The sequence below is a fragment of the Natrix helvetica genome (genome assembly GCF_964273705.1).
Source record: "Natrix helvetica genome assembly, chromosome: 8".
Classification (NCBI taxonomy): domain Eukaryota; kingdom Metazoa; phylum Chordata; class Lepidosauria; order Squamata; family Natricidae; genus Natrix; species Natrix helvetica.
Genome location: NC_138559.1, coordinates 7,490,486 through 7,516,130, shown reverse-complemented (window position 1 = coordinate 7,516,130; position 25,645 = coordinate 7,490,486). Strand labels below are relative to the sequence as shown.

Genomic DNA, 25,645 nt, shown 5'->3' with positions numbered 1-25,645 from the left:
ATTTACTCCCCTCCTCAGCCCAACCCACCTCAAAAGGTTATAGTTGGGGGTAAGAAAACAGAGGCATTACATTTGTATCCACCTGAATGAAAGGCTAGATACAAATGTAATAAATAAATGCCTAAATAAAGTAAACAAGGCCTCCTAGGACCATGTCTGTCTCTCTGTCTCTGTCTCTCTCTCTCGCACACACACACGTTCAGCAACAAACACAACAGTTTACAATTCAACACCCACCATGGAAATCTTCCAAAAACTCACTGGGGCACGTCGTGTACCCAAAGTTAAAAGGCCAAAGATGTGCATTGGAGGGTTAAATATGGGGGCATTTCAAAAGCTGGAATGTTTTGTTCTCTCTTCACAAGAGAAACATTTCATTCGGAATAATTTTCTGAGAGATAATTTCGTTTCGACTTGAAAGGAAGGAGGGTTTGTTTTCCATCCTCCCTGAAGAGAAGCCATTTTGCTGCTCTGATCAAGATGGCGGCAAACCCATCTTTCCCCTCCTTTCCCCCCACCCTCATAATTCCCCCCCCCCCATCATGGAGGGTCTTCCTCTCGCCTGCTCAGCTCAGCAGCATCCACAGTTGTGGTTGAAAAAAATGAATCAAGATAGCATTCAAAGGACCACCTTGTTTGAGGTGCTGCCATCTGGATTTCATTTGATCACCCCTGCAGCAAACAAATTTAATAAATCAATATTTATTTTGGAAAGCGTAGGATATTTATTTTTGTTAAATTGGTTTCCCATCCATCTCGCTACAAGTCAATTCTGGCGATACCATGTTTCAAAAATAGAATAGAATAGAATAACAGAGTTGGAAGGGATCTTGGAGGTCTTCTAGTCCAACCCCCTGCTTAGGCAGGAAACCCTACATCACTTCAGACAAATAGTTTTCCAATCTCTTCTCAAAAACTTCCAGTGTTGGGGCATTCACAACTTCTGGGGGCAAGTTGTTCTACTGATTAATTGTTCTAACTGTCAGGAAATTTCTCCTCAGTTCTAAGTTGCTTCTCTCCTTGATTAGTTTCCACCCATTGCTTCTTGTTCTACACTCAGGTGTCTTGAAGAATAGTTTGATTCCCTCTTCTTTGGGGCAACCCCTGAGATATTGGAAGACTGCTATCATGTCTCCCCTAGTCCTTCTTTCTATTAAACTAGACATACCCAGTTCCTGCAACCGTTCTTCATATGTTTTAGCCTCCAGTCCCCTAATCATCTTTGTTGCTCTTCTCTGCACTCTTTCTAGAGTCTCCACATCTTTTCTACATCATGGCGACCAAAACTGAATGCAGTATTCCAAGTGTGGCCTCACCAAGGCATTATAAAGCTGTATTAACACTTCACAGGGTCTTGATTCTATCCCTCTGTTTATGCAGCCTAGAACTGTGTTGGCTTTTTTGGCAGCTGCTGCACATGGCTGGCTCATATTTAAATGGTTGTCCGCTCATTTCTCAGCCAAATATATCACTCATGGGATTGTGAAGGAGGGGAGCTGCATCCTTTGAATCCAGCTAATAAAAAGAATAAAGCTAATAAAATAATAGAATATTTTGTATAATTAAAATAAAAACATAACGAAATAATAAAAATAAAGGACGAAGGACTGGGGGGAACACATGATAGAGCTATTCCAATATTTGAGGGGCTTTTATAAAGACGAGGTGTGTGTGTGTGTGTGTGTGTGTATGTGTGTCAAACTATTTTTCCAAAGCACCAAAAGGCAAGATAAGAAACAATGGTTGAAACAAGGAGAGAAGAAAACTAGAACTTGGGAGAAATTTCCTAACATTAAGAACAATTAATCAATGAAACAGTTTGCCTTCAGAAGTGCTCCATCACTGGGAAGCTTTCAAAAAGAGATTGGAGAACCATTTGACTGAAATGGCACATAGGGTCTCCTGCTCGAGAAGGGGGTTGGACTAGAAGACCCCTGAGGTCGCTTCCAACTCTATTATTGTATGTTTCTATGTTTTTACTGCTACTAACTGACATGTTGGCAACAATTCCAAATTCTTAAAGAACCAGATCAGTTTAGTTTAGTGGTTAAGGCACTAGCCTAGAAAGTGGGAGGCCGTGAGTTCAAGGCTTGCTTTACCCACAAAAGCCAATGGTGGCTTTGGGCCAGTCACTCTCTTTCAGTCCAACCCACCGCACAAAAGTTGTTGTTGTTATAGGGAAAATAAGAGGATGGCGTGTTGCATGATTTGCCACCTTGAATTATTTGTAAAAGTAATAAAGATGGGATATAATTAAATCAATTAGCTCATCAATAATTCTATCACTAGTTTGAGTCATGGACAGAGAAAATGGGTGTTACCTCCAAATAAAATGTGCACCGGATTATTAGAATAGCCTTTTGGGGAGATAAATTTAATAAATAAGATTACTGATCCTGCCTCATCTTGCACTCACTTGAATGCATCTGGAGCCTTCTTCCTGCTGGCCCCATTAAAGCCACAGTACTTAAGACTTCTATACTGTTTCCCAGTGCTTTTTCAGCCCTGTCTGAGCAGTTTACAGGGTCAGTATATACCATGTTCAAACTACATTGCTCCAAACTCGATTGCAGAAAATACAACTTCAGCCACAGAGTGGTCAACGCCTGGAATGCACAACCTGACTCTGTTGTTACATCCTCAAACCCCCACAGCTTCGACCTTAAACTGTCTACCGTGGACCTCGCCCCATTCCTAAGAGCTCCGTAAAGGGGGCGTGCATAAGCCCACCAGTATGCCTACCGAACCTGTCCTATTGTCCCCATTTATTCGTACCCATTTCCTGCGTTCATGTCCATGTTTATACTTATACTTGTTATCTCATACATGTTTGACAAACAAAGCAAAACAAAACAATAAAATAATGTAATATAAAATAAAATAATGTAAAATAATAATAAATAATAAAATAAAATAGAATAAAATAAAATAGAATAAAATAAAATAGAATAAAATAGAATAGAATAAAATAAAATAGAATAGAATAAAATAAAATAATAAAATAATAAAATAAATGTTGGCCAAAACAGGCTCCAATAAATCGTTGGAACTTCCCTCCCTCCCTCCCCAGCTGCAGGGAGTTATACCTTCTTTTTCCTGATGTAGCTTGGAAAACCTGCGCGCCTAAAACCCCCGTTCACTGCAACCTACTTAAAGGCAAGCGTAATTGACTTCAGGATAAACTTAAAAGCGTGAGAAAAGTGCGCAGTTCTGCTGAGATCCTCGGTTATTACCTACGTGCGAAGAAGAGTCAAGGACAAAATCCAAAATCCGGGGCAAGTTTTCCGCTACGAGCCAGCCAAGAATGCCCCGCAACTGCCTGGCTGCACCTTAATTATTCCCATCGGTGCGTAAAGTCACCTGACGGACAGGTAGCAGGGGCCAAGAGAGAGGCGGGGGAAATCAAAGGCAGGGCGGCGGCTGATTGGGCTTCGGAATTCCTCCCCGTCCTTCGGGGTTGGCCGTTGGCCAGAGGTTCTGAGCTTTTCTCCGGCCTCCGCTTGACCAGCGGCCGGTCCGGCTGTTTGATGTTGAATTGAGCCTTTAGTTTAGGCACTGCAATGCACGCTGCAGCTGGAAAACTTTTAAGAAAAGTGTTAGAAGGGGGGAAAAGAGCGATTATCCCCACTAGATGCCGGTTAGGAGACGGTTAACCACGATTCAGCCAGGTTGGGTGTAAGGCAGCCGCGGTGGTCAGACGTCGGAGCTAATTGCACTTTTTATTTTTATTAAATTTATTACACCACCCATCTCACTTAAGTGACTCTGGGCGGCTTACAACATGTCTACAGTTGTTTTCAGTCTAAATTTAACTCAAATTCAAAGAGCCATTTATTTAATGAATAACCCTCTGATAGTGATGAAAAAATTAGAGAGTTATACTGAAACCCCTCGGGCAGATAATTTAAGCAGCTTCCAAGACATTGTTTTCTGTTTCCACTCTGTACTGTTTCCACTGCATACTATAGGGCACAAGGACTTGTATTTCAAAGGCCCGGAAGTACAGAGAGGTAATTAACAAGCCCGATAATTGTTTCTAAGGCAATCTGTCCAAGAGTAAGATTTACACAGCAGTGTTTGTTTTAATTTATCCAGATTTATAGAGCCATATTTTTACCATTGAGGCTGCAATGCAGCAGGGAGCCATCAGAGGGCAATATCTCCCCGATATTCAGTATTTTGCACTGTTTTCTTAACTGAGAACTGATGCTTTGATGAGCAGTATAAATACATTGGCCCGAAAAGGTAGTATAACCTATCATTAATCATGCATGGTCCTGATTTCCTTTTTAAAAAAATCTTTTTTAATGCAGTGGTTAAAGCAGCAAGCTTAAAACCAGGAGACTGTAAGCTCAGTTTTGGAAGGAAGCAAAGGACAAGTCTAGAAGTCAACAAAAACTTAAAGGCATCCTCCCCCCCCAAAAAAAAATCCACATAACATTTGAACCACAGAAGGGCAAGATCTCCTATAGCAGGGGTGTCCAAACTTGGGAACTTTAAGACTTGTGGACTTCAACTCCCAGAATTCCCCAGCCTGGGAATTCTGGGAGTTGAAGTCCACAAGTCTTAAAAGTTCCCAAGTTTGGACACCCCTGTCCTATAGACTTCGATACCTACAATACCTAATTGAGCCACCAGGGGCATTATTTTTTTTTACATTCCATTATACTTCTCAGCCTATAGGGCAAATTAATGGAATCTATACAAAATATTGCCCTGTGGTGGCACAATGCGGTATTTTGGATTCAGAGGGAAAAATAAGGTGATGCAATGGAAGTCACAGGCAAGGCGCAATAAGATGTAGCATTCCCCATGAGTTAAATAGGACAATAGAATGGAATATAAATTACCTACTACCACCCGGTGGCTTAATGAGCTTTAAAGGTTCAGTATGAAATACACAATCCAATGTAGAAGAAACACTGCCCCTGGTGACTGAATGAGGTATTGTAGGCTCAAGGGTGAAAATAGGGCTGTTGAATGAAACCCATGGGAAATGCTGCCCCTGGCTGCCAAATGAGGAATTGTTGGCTCAGTATGGAATATTAGGTAAAGGTTCGCCTCACACATAAGTGCTAGTCATTCCTGACTCTAGGGGGTGCTGTTCATATCCGTTTCTAAGCCGAAGAGCCAGCGCTGTCCAAATATGTCTTCGTGGTCATGTGGCTGGTATGACTAAATGCCGAAGGCGCATGGAACACTGTTACCTTCCCACCAAAGGTGGCCCCTATTTTTCTACTTGCATTTTGACGTGCTTTTGAACTGCTAGGTTGGCAGAAGCTGGGACAAGGAACGGGAGCTCACTCCGTTATGCGGCACTACGGATTCGAACCGCTGAACTGCTGACCTTTCTAATCGACAAGCTCATCATCTTAGCCACTGAGCCACCGTGTCCTTTTTATAAATTACATACTACCACCTTAATGAGCAATAAAGGTTCAATATGAAATATACAACCCATTGTATAAGAAACACTGCCCCTGGTGACTGAATGGGGTATTCTAGGCTCAAGGATGAAAATAGGGCTGTGGGATGAAATTGATGGGAAATACTGCCCCTGGCTGCCAAATGAGGAATTGTTGGCTCAATATGGAATATTAGGGCAATACACTATTTCAGGGGTGTCCAAACTTGGGAACTTTAAGACTTGTGGACTTCAACTCCCAGAATTCCCCAGCCAGCCATGCTGGCTGGGGAATTCTGGGAGTTGAAGTCCACAAGTCTTAAAGTTCCCAAGTTTGGACACCCCTGCACTATTTGTTTGACAAGCAATATATTCTGATTAGTGACAACTGGCTGCCTGCAGCTTATAAACAGGACTCGCTTTACCTGTTTCTTTGCTGGAAATAATGCCTGGCTTTTGCAGGACTCCCACAAATGAATTCTATTCTTAAAACTTAGGCCCTTGGACTGGCTGACAGCCTTCACCTGGCTCTTGAAACTTAGCTTTTGGATGATACTTCTGCAGGCTCTTTGAAAACAAAATTGGCAGAAAAAGCCTTTGCTTTGACATGTCTTGCTACGGTGCTAAATCTGTCATCTGAAAAGTAAAACTGATCATGTCCCAAGAAACATTTGTGGCTAGAAATTAAAGCAGGAAAAAATCTACAAAGTTCAAGATCCAGCGGGCCGTTGTTATTCCCTGCTCCAATAATCTACAGAAGTGAAAAGCAGGATAGGAAGTGTCTGGACATTTTGGAACCGTGGCGTTGGAGAAGACTCCTGGGAGTACCACAAATGGGGAAGAACATAAAACAAATGGATCAATCCAGAGTTCTTGAGATACAAAATGACAAAGCTCAAATGACAGCACTTAGCAATAGCACTTAGACGCTTTACAGCATTCTTTAAGCAGTCTACAGAGGTCAGCCTCTTGTCCTCAAAAATCTGGGTCCTCATTTTACTGACCTCAGAAGGATGGAAGGTTGAGTCAATTTGAGCCGGTCAGGATTGAACCCCTGGCTCTGGGCAGAGTTAGCTTGCAATGCTGCATTCTAATCACTGGGAAGGAGAGAGGGAGGAAGGGCGGGAGGGAAGGAAGGCAATAGCACTTAGACTTATATACTGCTTCATGGTGCTTTTACAGCCCTCTCTAAGTGGTTTACAGAGTCAGCCTATTTGCCCCCAACAATCTGGGTCCTCGTTTGACCCACCTCGGAAGGACGGAAGGCTGAGTCAACTTTGAGCCTGGTGAGATTTGAACTGCCAAATTGCAGGCAGCCGGCAGTCAGCAGAAGTAGCCTGCAGTGCTGCACTCTAACCACTGCGCCACCGAGGCTTAGATGATCCTAATTTTGGGCTATAATGCGAAGACCCAGCTCTATGGGAAAAGGCTCTGAGATTGGGAAAAGATGGAGGGAAAGAGAACAATCAGCAAGAATGGAAATGGACTGTTACAAAAGTGATGGATATATTTTTGGAAGACCTGAACAACAGGTTAGGGACCGTTTGTCATGGGGAAAAATCTATGCGGCTGATGATCACGTTCATTTAATGACCCCATAATCCCTCGCGGGGTGCAGTCTGGCCAACTGAATGGAGCTAGCAGAGTGTTTTAATGGCAGGATGCCTTTCCTGTCGCCAGTGCGAAGTTTTGTTCAGCAGATATATTCTCAGTGTGCCCAGAGAGAGAAATACCTGCCTAGGATCGAACTCACAGCCTCCTGATTGTGAGGCGAAAGCACCACACCACTCCCTTCTAATGACACATGATCAATCAATAATACAAAGTATTCCAGACTGGGTAGAGAGTGTTGGGCAACGTACTGAGCCTGTGAGTTATTTTAGTAGCCTTGCACTCCATTGGTATCATGGTGCAATGTATCATCGTATATGCTGCCACCTGGGGGTCAGCAAGAGTATTGCTGGCTCAGTGGGGAGAATGCAGTATTGCAATGAAATCTTTAGCAGGGGCCCCCAACTCCCCCCTCCCTGTTCGTGGACTGACACTGGGCCGTGGCATGCCAGCAACCAGGCTGTGTAAACAAATGAGAAGCCCTGTCCACGGGATGCAGGCAGCATGCAAAACCAGTCACCCTCCTGTCTGTGGAAAAACCTTTCTCCACTGAATTGGTGCCTGGTGCCCAAAATATTAGCAGCCTCTGATCTATAGGACACAGAGGTAGCCTTTTGATTTACAACACCATTCAAAGTTACGACACTGAAAAAAAGATTCCATGTCCATTCTTCACATGTACGGCCGTTGCCGCATCCCCGTGGTCAGATGATTTACATTCAGACGCTTGACAGTTGATTCACATTTATGACGGCTGCATGATCATCTTCTGCAACCTTCTGACAAGTGAAGTCCATGAGGAAACCACCAGATTCACTTAGCAACCGGGTTACTAATCGGACAACTGCTGGGAGTCCCTTAACGAGCGTGGCAAGGAAAGTCGTAAAAGGAAGCAAAACTGACTGAACAAATGTCTTACTTAGCAACATAAATGTTCAATTGGCTTCCTGAGAGCATGGAGCAAACTCTTTGTCCTGACAAAAAAACCCTTTATTAATTTACTGTGAATTCTGCTCATTCACATCCAGCAAAGTCTTCCAAGGGAGGATTTACAGTCACAGACCTTATCTGGCTTGGAGGGCTGCCAGGCCGACATCTGCAAAACTTGGCAAGGAGTCTTGGAGAGTCACGAGCCAATTAAGGGAACTAATTGTCTCCTGCAAACTCCACTCCCCTTTTGCTCCTCTTTTCTTTCCTCTGGGAGGGGCTATTCATCCTCCATCTGTGGCCTTACTCCCAAGTCGGCTCTTGTTCTTTAGCTATTCCCTTCGTCTGGCAACTCTGTGCACGCACACACTGGGAACAGGCTCCAGCTGTTCTTCTGCCTCACTGATGTCTGACTCTGAATGCAGCTGATATCTGGCAAAGGGCCCTGGCCTCCTCTCTGCCTCCGACACAGAGCCCTCGTCAGAGCCTTCCCCAGACCCCAGGACGGGCCCATGTGCCTCCCCAACCTCCTCACTGTCCGAATCTGCTGCCAGTTCTGTTGGCGGGCCACAAGAAGAACCTAAAGGGTGAGACATGCCTCTTTCCCTCAACCTTCCTCCCCCTAAATTAAAAAAAAACACTCAACAGCTTGAAACCAGCTTCTCCTGTGAACTTGCCATGCCCTGCACCTCTGGATGATAGGGGAAAAATAATTAAAAAGTTACCCACTCTTTGCTATACAATGCTATATTTTTATTCCATTCCTGGAACCTGGCCCTTTCAGAACAGGCCTACTGCCACCTGCTGGACAGGTAATGATATGCCCTTAAAGTTGTTGAGTTGGACCATTCCACTTTCCCAATCTTTTCTCCCTCCAATTCTTTGGAGTGAATAGGAGCCTATTTCCCAGGGATGGAATTGCACGCCATTGTTTCAGCAGCACAAACAGCCGTTCGGGGAATCAATCAATCCATCCGATGCTGGAATCAAACCAGTTGAATTAAATTCCCAAAGTTAATCGCCAAGCACTGGCTACCCGGGCACACAGGTCAGTCTTAGGATTGGTAACTTGGCTAAAAAGGCATCTGTAAATCCATCGGGTTTAAATGAGCTGAACTGCCCCAGAAGCCACCAAGGGAGAAATCGTCTTGTAGCGGATCAGATGTTGGGAGTTTTCATCCAGGTCAATGACGTACTCTCTGAAAGAGACAGAAAGACAATAAAAACAGACCGCTCTAATAATTCTATGCACACTTATTTGTCAGACTTCTCAGCTCTTTTTTTTTTGCAGTTCCGTTTCTACAAATAATACAGAACGTTCTTTCTTTCCCTTCTTTCTTCCTGCTACAATAGCCCTATAGTGGGTGTCGGGAAGCTGCGGCTCCAGAGCCTCATGTGGCTCTTTTGTCCCCCTGCTGTGGCTCCCCGACAGCTGAATCTACCACTGGCTGGCCCCGCCTCTTGCCCTCCTCTCCCAGTCACTCCTTGCCTGGCCTGAGAAAGTAAGGGTGAAGGCGGGGGATATTCCATATTCCAGAGCGGGAGCGAAGCGCTCCTGCACTCTTGATTTAAATCATAGGGTAAAATGCACCCAAAGAAGAAGAAGGAGGAACAACATCAGTAAAACAATAAACAAAAAAACCAACCCTCGCCTGTTTTGGGAAATGGTTCAAGAGGGAACACACACAAGAGAGAGACAGACAGACAGACAGACAGACAGACAGACAGACAGACAGACAGGCAGAGAGAGAGAGAGACAGACACAGAGAGAGAGAGATGAGAGAGAGATTGAGAGAGAGAGAGAGAGAGAGACAGACAGACAGACAGACAGACAGACAGATGAGAGAGAGATTGAGAGAGATTGAGAGAGAGAGACAGAGAGACACAGAGAGAGACAGATGAGAGACAGACAGAGAGAGAAAGAGACAGACACAGAGAGAGAGAGAGAGATGAGAGAGAGAGATTGAGAGAGAGATTGAGAGAGAGAGATTGAGAGAGAGATGAGAGAGAGAGATTGAGATTGAGAGAGAGAGAGAGAGAGAGAGAGAGATTGAGAGAGAGATGAGAGATTGAGAGAGAGACAGAGAGAGGGAGAGATACAGACAGACAGACGAGAGAGAGAGACAGAGAGAGAGACAGACACACAGAGAGAGATGAGACAGATTTAGAGATTGAGAGAGAGAGAGACAGAGACAGAGACAGAGAGAGAAGCACTCACACAGATACCTGCTTCCCACAGAAAAGAAAACACCTTGGTAGGTGTGGCTGGCTGGGTCATGTGACTAGGTGGGAGTGAGTGATGTCGAATTGGCCACACCTACCCAGGTTTATGGCTCCTGATGTTTTCTTTTCTGTGGCAAATAGATCCAAATGGCTCTTTTGAGTGTTTAAGGTTGCAGACCTCTGCCCTATAGGCTGTGTGTGTGTGTATGTGTGTAACAGCAATTATCTCCCTGGAATCTTTTTGGGGTTAAAGGAAAGGTCCCCACATAAGCCCTTCTAAGCACCTGGAGAAAAAGCAAGTATAACTTTAACATATGCAAAATTAATTCAGGCTTTCCATATCCCACCCTACTCTACCTTTTAAAAAAAAATGCTGAGAAGCCTTTTGGAAGGGAGAACTTTTCAAGGGCAGAGCTAGAAAGAAGAACTCGATGTTATAAATTTAGCTTTAATGGGTTTCGGATGAAATGAAATCCTGCCCTTTGGAAGGTCATCTCTCCACCCCAAGTAAGATTGGCCTCAACTCTATCGATCTGCCAGAAAAAACCCTTAAAACCTGGTTGTGTCTATAAGCTTGGGCATCTGATGAAAATAAGGAGCCTCCAAATGGCTGTACTGTAAGTAAGATTTTTAATTAAGTCTATTGGTTTACAGTTTTAATTTATTTAAATGGTTGTTAATAAAGGTAAAGGTTCCCCTCCTCCTACCCTCAAAACGATGCTACAGAGCACTGCACACCAAGACAACTAGATACGAGGGCAGTTTTTTCCCAAACGCCATCACTCTGCTAAACAAATAATTATCTCAACAGTGTCAAACTATTTACTAAGTCTGCACTACTATTAATCTTCTCATCATTCCTATCACCCATCTCCTCCCAATTATGACTGCAGGACTGTAACTTTGTTGTTTGCATCCTTATGGTTTATACTGATTTTCCTAGTATGTTTCGATTGCTTATTAGTAACCTCACTAAATGTTGTATCTTTTTATTCTTGATGAATATATTTTATTCTCCTTATGTCCACTGAGAGCATCTGCACCAAAGACAAATTCCTTGTGTGTCCAATCACTCTTGGCCAATAAAGAATTCTATTCTATTTCTATTTCTATTTCTATTATTTCTATTTCTATTTCTATTTCTATTTCTATTCTATTCTATTCTACTCTACTCTACTCTACTCTATTGAATGTATCTTGTCTTTTTATGTGCACTGAGAGCATAGGCACCAAAGACAAATTCCTTGTGTGTCCAATCACTCTTGGCCAATAAAGAATTCTATTCTATTCTATTCTATTCTATTCTATTCCTATTTTATTCTATTGAATGTATCTTGTCTTGTTATGTACACTTAGAGCACCTGCACCAAAGACAAATTCCTTGTGTGCCCAATCACACATGGCCAAGAATTCTATTCTATTTCTATTTCTATTTCTATTATTTCTATTCTATTCTATTCTATTCTATTCTATTCTATTCTATTCTATTCTATTCCACTCTACTCTACTCTATTCTATTGAATGTATCTTGTCTTTTTATGTACACTGAGAGCATATGCACCAAAGACAAATTCCTTGTGTGTCCAATCACACTTGGCCAATAAAGAATTCTATTCTATTCTATTTCTATTCCATTCTGTTGAATGTATCTTGTCTTGTTATGTACACTGAGAGCATCGGCACCAAAGACAAATTCCTTCTGTGTCCAATCACACTTGGCCAATAAAGAATTCTATTCTATTTCTATTTCTATTTCTATTCTATTCTATTGAATGTATCTTGTCTTGTTATGTACACTGAGAGCATCGGCACCAAAGACAAATTCCTTCTGTGTCCAATCACACTTGGCCAATAAAGAATTCTATTCTATTTCTATTTCTATTTCTATTCTATTCTATTGAATGTATCTTGCCTTGTTACGTACACTGAGAGCATCGGCACCAAAGACAAATTCCTTGTGTGTCCAATCACACTTGGCCAATAAAGAATTCTATTCTATTCTGTTCTGTTCTATTCAACTCATTCCAATATTCTATTCTATTCAATTCTTTGTTGCCAATGGAACTTCCAACCTTTGCTCATCGTGCTCTGGCTCCACCATTATATTTTCTTGTCTCTCTTTCACTCTCAGGAAGACGAAGGCATCCAGGTTGGGCTTGGGAACTGCCAAGAAAGGTGAGACAGGAGAAAAAAAGTTTTCTTCAGCAGCACTTAGAAAGATCTCCTACCACAACATTTGACAACGCGAAGGTCTGCTAAGTCTGTTACTATGTCTGTGTACACATGTTGTTATTATTAGCATTAGGGAAGATGGTTTTCCAAGGCCAGGCTCAATAGCAGTAACTGCGAGAGGGATCTTGGAGTCCTAGTGGACAACCATTGAAATAGGAGCCAGCCATGTGAAGCAGCTGCCAAAAAAGCCAACCCAGTTCTAGGCTGCATCAACAGAGGGATAGAATCAAGATCACGTGAAGGGTTAATACAGCTTTATAAGGCCTTGGTGAGGCCACACTTGGAATACGGCATCCAGTTTTGGTCACCACGATGTAGAAAAGATGTGGAGACTCTAGAAAGAGTGCAGAGAAGAGCAACAAAGATGATTAGGGGACTGGAGACTAAAACATATGAAGAACGATTGCAGGAACTGGGTATATCTAGTTTAATGAAAAGAAGGACTAGGGGAGACATGATAGCAGTCTTCCAATATCTCAGGGGCTGCCACAAAGAAGAGGGAGTCAAACTATTCTCCAAAGCACCTGAGGGTAGAACAAGAAGCAATGGGTGGAAATTAATCAAGGAGAGAAGCAACTTAGAACTGAGGAGAAATTTCCTGACAGTTAGAACAATTAATCAGTGGAACAGAAGTTGCCTTCAGAAGTTGTGAGAGCTTCATCACTTGAAACTTTCAAGAAGAGACTAGTCTGTCATCTATCAGAAATGGTGTAGGGTCTCCTTCTTGGGGGGGGGGGGTTAAGGGGTTGGACTAGATGACCTGCAAGCTCCCTTCTGACTCTGTTAATCTGTAAATATATCCTTGCTTGGCCCAAAGGTGCAGCCCTTCTCCCCCATCCCTTTCAAGGATGTCATCTGCAGCTCTCCAGCTGCTTATGAGCCTAAGGCAGAGGTGGGATTGCACAGGTTCTGACCAGTTCTGGAGAATTGGTAGTGGAAACTTTGAGTAGTTCGGAGAACCAGCAAATATCACCTCTGGTTGGCCATACCCCCATCTATTCTCTGCCTCCCGAGTCCCAACTGATTGGGAGGAAATGGGGATTTTGCAGTCACCTTCCCCTGGAGTGGGGAGGGAATGGAGATTTTATAGTATCCTTCCCTTGGAGTGGGGAGGGAATGGAGATTTTATAGTATCCTTCCCCTGTAGTGGGGAGGGAATGGGGATTTTGCAGTCTCCTTCCCCTGGAGTGGGGAGGGAATGGGGATTTTGCAGTCTCCTTCCCTTGGAGTGGGGAGGGAATGGGGATTTTGCAGTCTCCTTCCCTTGGAGTGGGGAGGGAATGGGGATTTTGCAGTATCCTTCCCCTGGAGTGGGGAGGGAATGGAGATTTTGCAGTATCCTTCCCCTGGAGTGGGGAGGGAATGGGGATTTTGCAGTATCCTTCCCCTGGAGTGGGGAGGGAATGGGGATTTTGCAGTATCCTTCCCCTGGAGTGGGGAGGGAATGGGGATTTTGCAGTATCCTTCCCCTGGAGTGGGGAGGGAATGGGGATTTTGCAGTATCCTTCCCCTGGAGTGGGGAGGGAATGGGGATTTTGCAGTATCCTTCCCCTGGAGTGGGGAGGGAATGGAGATTTTGCAGTATCCTTCCCCTGGAGTGGGGAGGGAATGGGGATTTTGCAGTATCCTTCCCCTGGAGTGGGGAGGGAATGGAGATTTTGCAGTATCCTTCCCCTGGAGTGGGGAGGGAATGGGGATTTTGCAGTATCCTTCCCCTGGAGTGGGGAGGGAATGGGGATTTTGCAGTATCCTTCCCCTGGAGTGGGGAGGGAATGGGGATTTTGCAGTATCCTTCCCCTGGAGTGGGGAGGGAATGGAGATTTTGCAGTATCCTTCCCCTGGAGTGGGGAGGGAATGGAGATTTTGCAGTATCCTTCCCCTGGAGTGGGGAGGGAAAGGAGACTTTGCAGTATCCTTCCCCTGGAGTGGGGAGGGAATGGAGATTTTGCAGTATCCTTCCCCTGGAGTGGGGAGGGAGTGGAGATTTTATAGTATCCTTCCCCTGGAGTGGGGAGGGAATGGGGATTTTGCAGTATCCTTCCCCTGGAGTGGGGAGGGAATGGGGATTTTGCAGTATCCTTCCCCTGGAGTGGGGAGGGAATGGGGATTTTGCAGTATCCTTCCCCTGGAGTGGGGAGGGAATGGGGATTTTGCAGTATCCTTCCCCTGGAGTGGGGAGGGAGTGGAGATTTTGCAGTATCCTTCCCCTGGAGTGGGGAGGGAATGGAGATTTTACAGTATCCTTCCCCTGGAGTGGGGAGGGAATGGAGATTTTGCAGTATCCTTCCCCTGGAGTGGGGAGGGAAAGGAGACTTTACAGTATCCTTCCCCTGGAGTGGGGAGGGAATGGAGATTTTGCAGTATCCTTCCCCTGGAGTGGGGAGGGAGTGGAGATTTTATAGTATCCTTCCCCTGGAGTGGGGAGGGAATGGAGATTTTATAGTATCCTTCCCCTGGAGTGGGGAGGGAGTGGAGATTTTGCAGTATCCTTCCCCTGGAGTGGGGAGGGAATGGGGATTTTGCAGTATCCTTCCCCTGGAGTGGGGAGGGAAGGGGGATTTTACAGTATCCTTCTCCTGCCACGCCCACCAAGCCACGCTTGCAGAACCAGCAGTAAAAATCTTTGAATCCCACCACTGGCCTAAGGGCTGGATCCTGATTTCCCTTCCTGAATTCTTCCTTACCGGCCTTGAGGAACTCAACTTTCTGAAGGTTTGGAGGCATATGTCTCAGGGCAACATTTTTGAGATGGTTCTCTGTGTTTGCCAGGTACCTGAAAAGAAGAGATGGTTTCATTGTAAAGAAAGGAAGGACGAGGCTTCCTATTTCACTTGAGCTACGCAGAATGACAAAATGCAACTCCAGTGACATAGACAGAATACTGGAGGCAGGTGTTTGCTCATCTGTGCCCTAACTACTCCACCTTGCCATTGGGGGATGATTTTTCCTAAAACAATCAACTTCTATTTTGAAGTTTCTGTGTTGTACAAACCATAAAAATAAATGTAAGCTTTTGTTCCAGACTCCTTTCTCTAAAAGGGAATCCTTTTTAGCAATAGCACTTAAGACACCTCGGAAGGATGGAAGGCTGAGTCAACCTGGAGCCAGTAAGGACTGAACTGTTGGCAGCTGGCAGTGGGCAGAATTAGCCTGCAATACTACATTCTAACCACTGTGCAGGCAGGCAGGCAGGAAAGAAGGAAGGAAAATAGCAATACCGCTTAGACCTATATACTGCCTTACAGTGCTTTACAGCCTTCTCTAAGCGGTTTACACAGTCAGCCTCTTGCCCCCAACAATCTGGGTCCTCCTTTTACCCACCTCAGAAGGATGGAAAGCTGAGTCAACCTTGAGCCAATCAGGATTGAACTGCTGGCAGTTGGCAGAATTATCCTGCAATACTGCATTCTAATCACTGGGTGGGTGGGTGGGTGGGTGGGAGGGAGGGAAGGAAGGAAGGAAGGAAGGAAGGAAGGAAGGAAGGAAGGAAGGAAGGAAGGAAGGAAGAAAAGTAGGTAGGTAGGTGGGACTTTCAGATTATCCATCCCTATAGTAGATCGCTAAGCAGCAGAACTTGGGAGGGAGGGAGGAAGGGAACCTGGGAAGGAGGGAAAGGGAGGGAGGAAGGAATAGCACTTAGACTTACATATCTCTTCGCAGTGCTTTACAGCCCTCTCTAAGCGTTTTACAGAGTCAGCTTCTTACCCCCAACAATCTGGGTCCTCATTTTACCCACCTCGGAAGGACGGAAGGCTGAGTCAACCTTGAGCTGCTCAGGATCGAACGCCTGGCAGTGAGCAGTGAGTTAGCCTGCAGTACTGCATTCTCACCACTGCACCACAATGGCTCTTTTCATTGAAACCATTTGAAATCAATTGTACATTAAATTATCTTTCTTCTCTTGGTTGCCTAATTGGGGCCCAGCTTACAGAGGCATGACCCTAGAACTCAACCCCCCCCCCCCCAAATCTTTACTCACTCTTTGGCAAAGGCAAACTCTTCCGGGGACAAGATAGATGGATCTCCTTCTGCCCGAGTCTTTTCCTTCTCCAGGACATGGGGGAAATATTTCTCAATCTTTCAGAAGAAATACACAACAAAGGTAAGAATATACAGGCACTTCTGCTTTGCTGAAAGCCAGCGATGGCATGGAAAACCTCTGATTTCTTTGGCTAATGTCCCTTTGCTTAAGCCTCTGGGTTCAAGGAATCTACCACTTGTTACTAACTACGCTTCCCATTCTTCAAAGTCTGTTGAAAATAACCTCTTACAATAGTAACCGTGCTGGATGGAGTTGGTTTAATATATCTGGCAGACCTTAGATTGCAGAAGCAAAGACAGAAGTATCAAGAAGGCATGTAAACAGGAGAAATTCATAGAAAGAAGAGGAGGACAAGAATGTTGTCACAATCATTACAGATTACAGATTGACAGAGTTGGAAGGGACCTTGTAGGTCATCTAGTCTAACCCCCCCCCCCCTCTGAAGCAGGAGACCCTACACCATTTCTGACAGATGGCAGTCCAATCTCTTCTTGAAAGCTTCCAATAATGGAGCTCCCACAACTTCTGAAAGCAGCTTCTGTTCCATGGGTTGATTGATCTCCCTGTCAGGAAATTCCTCCTTATTTTCAGATTGAATCTCTCCTTGATCAATTTCAATCCATTATTCCTTGTCTGGCCTTCAGGTGCCTTGGAAAATAGCTTGACCCCCTCCTCTCTGTGGCAGCCCCTCAAATATTGGGACACCGCTATCATGTCTCCCCTTGGTCCTTCTCTTCCCTAAACCAGCCATGCCCAGTTCCTGCAACCGTTCTTCATATGTTTCAGCCTCCAGTCCCCTCATCATCCTGGTTGCTCTTCTCTGCACTCTTTCTAGAGTCTCAACTTGTTTTTTATAGTGTGGTAACCAAAACTGGATGCAGGATTCTAGGTGTGGCCTTACTGCCTTAGAAACAGCCCAAGAACACTTCTAAATGCTTCTGCTATTCACAATTGGGTTGGGTGGGGCCATTTACCTTCCGAAGTCGGCAGCGCAAATAACTGCTGAGAACGTAACGGATTCTTTCCACTTCCATACGATGAATGCTGATTTTTAGGTCCCCTTGCTTGGCTCGTTTCAAATTCTCTTCCTATGGGACAAATAACAATGGTTTAAAAAAAAAATCACTGTAATTTTTCAATAGACCAGAGATTCTCAAATTTCATTACCACAACCCTCGAAAATGATTGCGTGATTTGCTCTTTTTGAAAAAAATATACTAAAGGTGTCAGGCCTGGAAGCCATCTTTTGCATTGGGCCTTCCGGCCTGCCACATTCAATGCTGTGGGAAAATGGGAGGGGAGACTATATGGAGTATGGAACATATATATAGTCAAATGGGAATGGAGATTTTGCAGTATCCTTCCCTTTCCACGCCCACAGAACCAGTAGTAAAAAAATTTTGAATCCCACCCCTGTGCCACACTAGAGCTGAGGGATAGGAAGTGGTGGTGGGGAATAGAGATAGCTCGGGTTTTGTAGCCAAAACAAAATACTTTCTCTTGGGAACCAAGGACATGCTCACACCTGGTCAGAGGAAGACGGAGTCATGTCACCAGGCAACCACACAGCACCGTGATTGGACCATGTGACTGATTGTTTTGAGAAAGTGACAAACTTTTACTTTTAATGAGGTGAAAATCATGGGAGCCTTCAGAGTCGGTTTTCACCAGATATGTGCCAAAATGATACATCCAATAAATTTATTCTCTGGGGAATCGACCTGCCTCGGAGTTTTGCTTACTACTTGGAACATATCCTGATTTTCAGTGCCAGGAGGCCACTGCAAAAGAAGTGAATGCCAAAAGCAGCATCACACCGATGTTATCCAAGGGGTGCCCACCCCCATTGTGTCTGTTTTGTGACATCACAAGTACAAAGGGAGCAAAGGTTGCACTGCAGTGGTGTGACATTACCCCATATCGCTTTCCAAAGGAGAGTTACTAGGATGGGACAAGAGTGACCTCTTGAACTAACACCAGTCACATTCCATTTTCCTCTTCAGATGCCTTACCATGTGTTCAAGTTGCTCCACAACACATTCAACAATTTCCGTTTTGCTTTCTAGCAGCTCTGGGGCAAATTTCTCATTCATCCAAGCCTGGAGAATAACAGCAGAAAATGGCCATCAGGGTTACCATCGGAAACTTTGTCCTAGTACTCACAGTCCTCTGAACGTCATGCTCCCAGCTCTCCAATGCTTTTATTCTAGTCCTAAGAAGGTCCCTACTGATAGGGTGGCTCAGTGGCTAAGATGCTGAGCTTGTCGATCCGAAAGATCAGCATTTGGCGGTTCGAAATCCTAGCGCCGCGTAACGGAGTGAGCTCCCGTGACTTGTCCCAGCTTCTGCCAACCTCGCGAGTTGAACTAATGAGGTTTTTTTTTTACAAGGGGATTCAATGGGCGAAAGGGCGAGGAATGCGACGAAGCTGGAAAGGTAAGAGGCGCGCCTCACAGCCCAACACCGCCCACCTCGCCCCAATGGTGAAGGCAGCCTGCCTGGTTCCCTTCCCCGCCGTCCCTTTAGTGAGGGGTGGCAGGTGTGTGTGTGTGGGGGGGAGAAGCAAGATGCGTGTCCTAGCGCTACCAGAGACTGACAGCTCCATCGCGTTCCTCGCCCTTTCGCTCATTGAATCCCCTTGTAAAAAATCTCGCAAGTTGAACTCATGAGGTTGTTTTTACAAGGGGATTCAATGGGCGAAAGGGAGAGGAACGCGATGGAGTTGGAAAGGTAGGAGGCGCGCCTCGCTTCTCCCCCCCCCACCTGCCACCCCTCGTTAAAGGGACAGCGGGGAAGGGAACCAGGCAGGCCGCCTTTACCATTGGGGCGTGGTGGGTGATGTTGGGCCGCGAGGTGCGCCTCTTACCTTTCCAGCTCCGCCGCGTTCCTCGCCATTGTATTCAGAGAAGCCCCTGGTTAAAAAAAACCCTTCTCGCAATTTCAAGGTGTTTGAACTCGCGAGAAGGTTTTTTTTTTCACCAGCCGCTTCCCTGAGCACAATGGCAAGGAACGCGAGGAAGGGAACCAGGCAGGCTGCCTTTGCCATTGGGGTGGGTGGTGTTTTTTTGCGTGAGAAGGAACAGGCGGGAGGGGTTGATCATATTGCTGGCCTGCCGCTGTTTTTGCGGCAAGCCCTCTTTTTGCCCCGGAAGCTGTACCAGTAGGTGGTACAGTGTTAATGGCGGGGACCGGTTGCGCATGCGCTTAAATAGTTGGTGGCGGCCTTATTTTCAGGGGCGGGCTTATTATGGCGCATGCTCTGAAAAGCCCGATTAATAATAATAATAATAATTTATTAAATTTCTAGACCGCCCCCTCTCCCCGGAGGGACTCGGGTCGGTGTACAGGAATAAATTTAAAACATACAAACAATCATACACATAAGTAAAAATCAGATTAAACCACCCCTGTACAATTTATAAAAATTAAAAAAACAGACCTTAAAACCAATCTTAAAAAATTTAGAAATAGGACTGAGGTGGGATAGGTGGAATTAGGCCAAGCCGGCTAGCTGGAATAGGTGGGTTTTAAGTTTCTGACGGAAGAAGCGGAGATCTGTAGTCATTCTAATGTCGGGGGGGAGGTCATTCCAGAGGGTCGGGCCCATCACAGAGAAGGCCCTTCCCCTAGGCGTCGTCCGCTGGCACAGCCTAGTGGATGGCACCCGGAGGAGTCCCTCTCTGTGTGAGCGAATCGGCCAGAGGGATGTATGGGGCAGGATACGATCCCGCAAATAACTAGGTCCTGTGCCATGGAGCGCCTTAAAAATGATGGTCAACACCTTGAAGCGCACCCGAAAAGCCACAGGTAGCCAGTGTAGCCCGCGCAGGAGAGGTGTTACGTGGGAGTAGCTAGAGACTCCCGAGACTGCCCGCGCAGCTGCATTCTGAACCAGCTGTAGCCTTTGGGTGCATCTCAAGGGGAGCCCCATGTAGAGAACGTTACAGTAGTCTAGCCGGGACGTCACAAGCGCATGAGTAACTGTGCGAAGGGCGCTCCGGTCCAATAGGGGATTGGGCTTATTAGCAGGGCATGTCTTATTTTCGGGGAAACACGGTATAGTTCTACAGAGGAATTGTTGAGTCTGTCATCTGCACCTCTATAAATGTCTGGTTTGGCTCTGCAACCCAACAAGACAGACACGGACTTCAGAGGATAATTAGAACTGCAGAAAAAACAATGGCTACCAACCTGCCTTCCATTGAGTCAAAAAGAGGGCTGTGAAAATACCCACAGACCCCTCACATCCTGGACATACATTGTTTCAACTCCTACCCTCAAAATGACACTATAGAGCACTGCACAACTAGACACAAAGATAGTTTTCCCCCCAAATGCCATCACTCTGCTAAACAAATAATTCCCTCCCCACTGTCAAACCATTCACTAAGGCTGCATTACTATTACTATTAGTCTTCTCATCGTTCCTATCACTGATCTCCTCCCAGTTATGACTGCAGGACTGTAACTAGGTTGCTTGTATCCTTACGATTTATATTGATTGTTTCCTGATTGCTTATTTGTACCCTGCGACTATCATTAAGTGTTGTACCTTATGATTCGTGACGAATGTATCTTGTCTTTTTATGTACACTGAGAGCAGATGCACCAAAGGCAAATTCCTTGTGCGTCCAATCACAATTGGCCAAGAAAGAATTCAATTCTACTCTACTCTTATTCAGCAACAGTGGTCAATGCCTGGAATGCTCTACCTGATTCTGTTCTTACAGCCTGAAACCCCCATAACTTTAACCTACTCTGGATCTCACCCCATTCTTAAGAGGTCTGCATAAGCCAGGGGTGTCCAAACTTGGCAACTTTAAGACTTGTGGACTTCAACTCTCAGAATTCCCCAGCCAGCTGGCTGGGGAATTCTGAGAGTTGAAGTCCACAAGTCTTAAAGTTGCCAAGTTTGGACACCCCTGGCATAAGCACACCAGTGTGCCCACCTATTGTCCCCATTTATTTGTACCCATTCTCTGTGTTCATGTCCGTGTTTATACTTATACCTGCTATCTCGTACATGTTTGACAAACTAAATAAATAAATAAAAGTTGGAAGGGACCTTGAAGGTCTTCTACTCCAGCTCCCTGTTCAAGAAGGCGACACTCCCTATCCCATTTCAGATAAGTGACTGCCCAGTCTCTTCTTAAAAGCCTCAAGTGATGAAGCACCCACAACGTCCCATCCACAAGTTACTGTCCTGGAGCCAGGTTTTGTCTAATAATCCTTCACCCTTATCAGCTTATCCCAAAGCAGAAGTTCCCTGTGCATTTTCCCAAAACCAGAAAGATTGACTGCCATTTGTCAGAAACAACAACAACAACAGTTGGAAGGGACCTTGGAGGTCTTCTAGTCCAACCCCATGCCTAGGCAGGAAACCCTACACCACTTCAGAGAAATAGTTATCCAACATCATCTTAAAAACTTCCAGTGTTGGAGGATTCACAACTTCTGGAGGCAAGTTGTTCCACCAATTAATTGTTCTAACTGTCAGGAATGGTGTAGTAGGGTCTCCTGCTTGGATGTGTGTGTGGGTGTTGGACTAGATGACCTACAAGGTCCCTTCCAATTCTGTTATTCTGCTATCCTCCTCCCATCTATCCTTCCTCCCTCGATCTCTCCCTCCCTCCTTCCTTCTTCATCACTGGAGGTTTTTAAGAAGAGGCCAGGCTGCTATCTGTCAGGAATGGTGTAGGGCAGGGGTGTCCAAACTTGGGAACTTTAAGACTTGTGGACTTCAACTTCAGCATGGCTGGCTGGGGAATTCTGGGAGTTGAAGTCCACAAGTCTTAAAGTTCCCAAGTTTGGACACCCCTGGTGTAGGGTCTCCTGCTTGGGGAGGGAGGGGGGTGTTGGACTAGATGACCTATAGGGTCTCTTCCAACTCTATTATTCTGCTATTCTCTTCCCTCTCTCCCTGCTTCCTTCCTTCCTTCCCTCTCTCCTTCCCTCCTTCGTTCTTTCCTTCCTTCCCTCTCTCCTACCATCCTTCCTTCCTTCCCTCGTTCCTTTCCTTTCTTCCATCTCTCCCTCCCTCCCTCTTTTGTTCCTTCCTTCCTTCCTTCTCCATCACTGGAGGTTTTTAAGAAGAGACCAGGCTGCCATCTGTCAGGAATGGTGTAGGGTCTCCTGCTTGAGCGGGGGTCGGGTGGGGTGGGTGGACTAGATGACCTACAAGGTGCCTTCCAACTCTGTTAATCTGTATCTTAACAAAGGTGGGAAAGATCAGGAGAGCTCAATCCAAAACGTGGCTTCTTGAACGCTCCCCACCCCCGTCTTATAAATGGAAACCTAACAGCTCGGGCTGCACCTCGGCAAACTCAGCCCGGATCAGATATACGTGTCAGCTGCATTCACACGGTTTTACGAATTTGAATGCAATTGAGTTTCACGCCGCTTGCAACTTCTTTTCTTTCTCCCTCCCCCCCCCCGCGTCTTGCACTTAAGCCCGTGGCGCTGCAAAACCAAACGGAAGCATTGCAAGGAGCCCCCCGTTTTTCAAAGGTTCCCAATGAAGGGGGGGTCCCCCAAGACCCTCCCGGCCTCACCTCCTCCAAACTGCCGATGAGCTGAGCCGGCGTGAGCACCACTTCATCGCTCCCCGCATCCGAGTCCAGCTCGGCCATTCCCGCAGCCGGACCCGGGGCTCCCCACCTTTTCCCGCCAGCGCTCGATGACGTCAAACCCTCCAACGCGGGAAAAGAGGAGGGATTCCCCCTCCCCGGGGAAGTCCTCTTCGCCCCGCCCCTTTTCTTAAAGGGACAGTCGGCCGAGAAAACCAAAACTCCGTCGTCCACGTTCCCATCATAGAACAGAATTCTTTACTGGCCAAGTGTGATTGGACACACGAGGAATTCCATCCCTGGAGGTTTTGAAGAAGAGGCTGGACGGTCTCTTGTCTGAGACGGTATATAGGTGCTCCTGTTTGAGGAGGGGGCTGGACTAGAAGACCTCCAAGGTCCCTTCCAGTTCCTATTCTAGTGTAACATACGAAGAACGTTTGCAGGAACTGGGCCTGGCTAGTCTAGTGAAGAGAAGGTCCAGGGGAGACAGGATAGCATCTTCCAATATTTGAGGGGCTGCCACAGAGAGGAGGGGGTCAAGCTATTTTCCAAAGTCTTAAAGCCTTAGTAAGGCCACACCTAGAGTACTGCATTCAGTTTTGGTCACCATACTGTTAAAAATATGTGGAGACTCTAGAAAGAGTGCAGAGAAGAGCAACCAGGATTATGGGACTGGGGGCTAAAACATATGATGAACGGTTGCAGGAACTGGGCATGGCTGGTCTAGTGAAGAGAAGGACCAGGGGAGACAGGATAGCATCTTCCAATATTTGAGGGGCGGCCACAGAGAGGAGAGGGTCAAGGTATTCTCCAAAGCACCCAAAGACCAGACAAGGAATAATGGAATCTGACCAAGGAGAGATTCAACCTAGAAATAAGGAGGAATTTTCTGACTGAAACAATCAACCCATGGAAGAGAAGTTGCCTTCGGAGGTTATGGGAGCTTCATCACTTGAGACTTTCAAGGAGAGACTGGACTGCCATCTGTCACAAATGGTGTAGGGTCTCCTGCTTAGGCGTGAGGTTGGACTAGATGACCTACAAGGCCACTTCCAATTGTTAATCGGTGTAACGTGGGAGCAGAGAGAGGCTCCCATCAACCCACTAGGCTTTTTTTTAAAAAAGCACTTTTCCGACTGGACTCTGCATGCGCTCACAACCAATTGCACCAAATTCCTTTTGCATTAGCCCAAGGCAGAGGGGGTATTCAGCAGGTTCGGACTGGTTCGCCTCCTGCCCCAGCTCTATGCCATCCTATTTACGAACGTTTTCAAGGTTGAGCGCATGATGGGCGTGCGTGCTCACATTTGCAAACTGGTAGGGAAAGTAAGTGAATACCCTCTCCTGACCCAAGGGGACTAAATATCCATGGCCATGACAAGTAGACTTCCCCCCTCCTTTCTCTTTTAAGTTTTCATGTCCTCCATTTGCTTCTGATTTGTCAATTCGTAACTGACTTAAATGAAACCGGTCAGAATAGAATTCTAGGATGACTTGTGGCCGACACAAATGGACCTTGGATTCTGCTTTGGTTTTTGATCGCTGCTTTGCACTTTATTTCAAAGATGTTCCTACCCCCGCATCCCCTCACAGAGCAGGAAACAGTACTATTTTCATCAGAAAGGGTGGCAAAACCAAGAATTTATAAACCTACAAATCATTGGATATATTTGCAACGCAAAAAATAATTTATCTGTGTGGTTTGATCCCTGAGAAGTTATGAGAGTATTCTGGCAATAAGTGCCTTGTTGTGCTGTTAACTTACAACAGTAAGATCAGTCTTCACACAATCCTAGTCCTCAGTGATGCATTACTGAAAAGAATGCGTTACAGTACTTTATCAACGTGCAGAGATATCTGTTTTGGATCTCCTGTATATGCACCTTTCAGACTGAGCTTGCAAATACATTTTTTTTCTGCATTGAAATAATGAAAGCCAAGCTTTTTCAGCATGAGGGTAAACCAGTGTTTCTCAAACTTGGTGACTTTAAGTCCTGTGGACTTCAACTCCCAGAATTCCCCAGCCAGCTATGGTGGCTGGGGGATTCTGGGAGTTGAAGTCCACAGGACTTAAAGTCACCAAGTTTGAGAAACACTGGGGTAAACTTTCTTTGGCTAGCAAATTACCTTTTCTCTCAGTTTTCAACCAGAGATAGGAGAGAGAGAAATGCAGCCCAAAAGGTACATTCGGTTTTCTTTCTAAAAACTGCCCCAACTGCGCTGGGCAGGAGGAAATGAAAAATCAATGGGCGTGGGGGAAGTTAAAACTTAGGTCCTGTGCTCTGTGGTTCATCAGGCCATTTATTTCTTGATTTGCAAAATGGGGAGGGGGGGAATCAAGAAGTGAAAGCAGAGAAGGACTGTACTCACGTTGTAAAGTCATGGTTTTCTTATGCTTAGAATACCATTAGCCACAGTTTATGGGTCCTGATGGTTGGCTTCAAAAAAACATGTGCCCCAAACCAACCACACAGCTTATTGCTATAGTGTGCACATTGCAACACTCGGGCGCTTCAGGCGAGGTGAGAACTGTCCTATGAGAAATTTGCCACAAGCTTGGCTGAGAATGCAAGGTGTCAGGAAGCAATGAATGATAATCACAGGTCCAAGCCAAAATTCTGATACAGGAATTCCATGAGG

General features: G+C 45.6%; 2 protein-coding genes across 4 annotated transcripts in view; both read right to left on the bottom strand.

The window, feature by feature from the left end:
• PEBP4 (phosphatidylethanolamine binding protein 4) overlaps positions 1-3,524 on the bottom strand; it is a 300,039-nt gene extending 296,515 nt beyond the window's left edge. Inside the window, exon 1 of one of the 3 annotated variants that reach the window (XM_081960837.1) lies at positions 3,234-3,524. The gene's annotated coding sequence lies outside the window, so the exon portion shown is untranslated. The remainder of the gene's footprint in view (positions 1-3,233) is intronic. The other 2 variants (XM_081960836.1, XM_081960835.1) reach the window with 2 other exon arrangements.
• A 4,922-nt stretch (positions 3,525-8,446) lies between these two features.
• GINS4 (GINS complex subunit 4) lies at positions 8,447-23,149 on the bottom strand. The gene is made up of 7 exons (XM_081960832.1): positions 22,991-23,149; positions 18,452-18,538; positions 17,414-17,527; positions 16,377-16,474; positions 15,082-15,170; positions 12,238-12,328; positions 8,447-9,141 (listed from the first exon to the last, which is right to left on the bottom strand). Exons 1-7 carry the CDS (start codon positions 23,066-23,068, stop codon positions 9,045-9,047), a joined length of 654 nt encoding a protein of 217 aa, XP_081816958.1. The 5' UTR covers positions 23,069-23,149; the 3' UTR covers positions 8,447-9,044.
• Between the last annotated feature and the right edge of the window lie 2,496 nt (positions 23,150-25,645).

Bases quoted from the DNA above. Each gene is read 5' to 3' on its own strand.
- GINS4 (XM_081960832.1), bottom strand. From the start codon at position 23,068: ATGGCCGAGCTGGACTCGGATGCGGGGAGCGATGAAGTGGTGCTCACG. The intron at 18,539-22,990 runs GTGAGGCCGGGA...GTTATTCTCCAG, and splicing joins TCATCGGCAGTTTGGAGGAG to GCTTGGATGAATGAGAAATT. The intron at 17,528-18,451 runs GTAAGGCATCTG...TTTGTCCCATAG, and splicing joins TGGAGCAACTTGAACACATG to GAAGAGAATTTGAAACGAGC.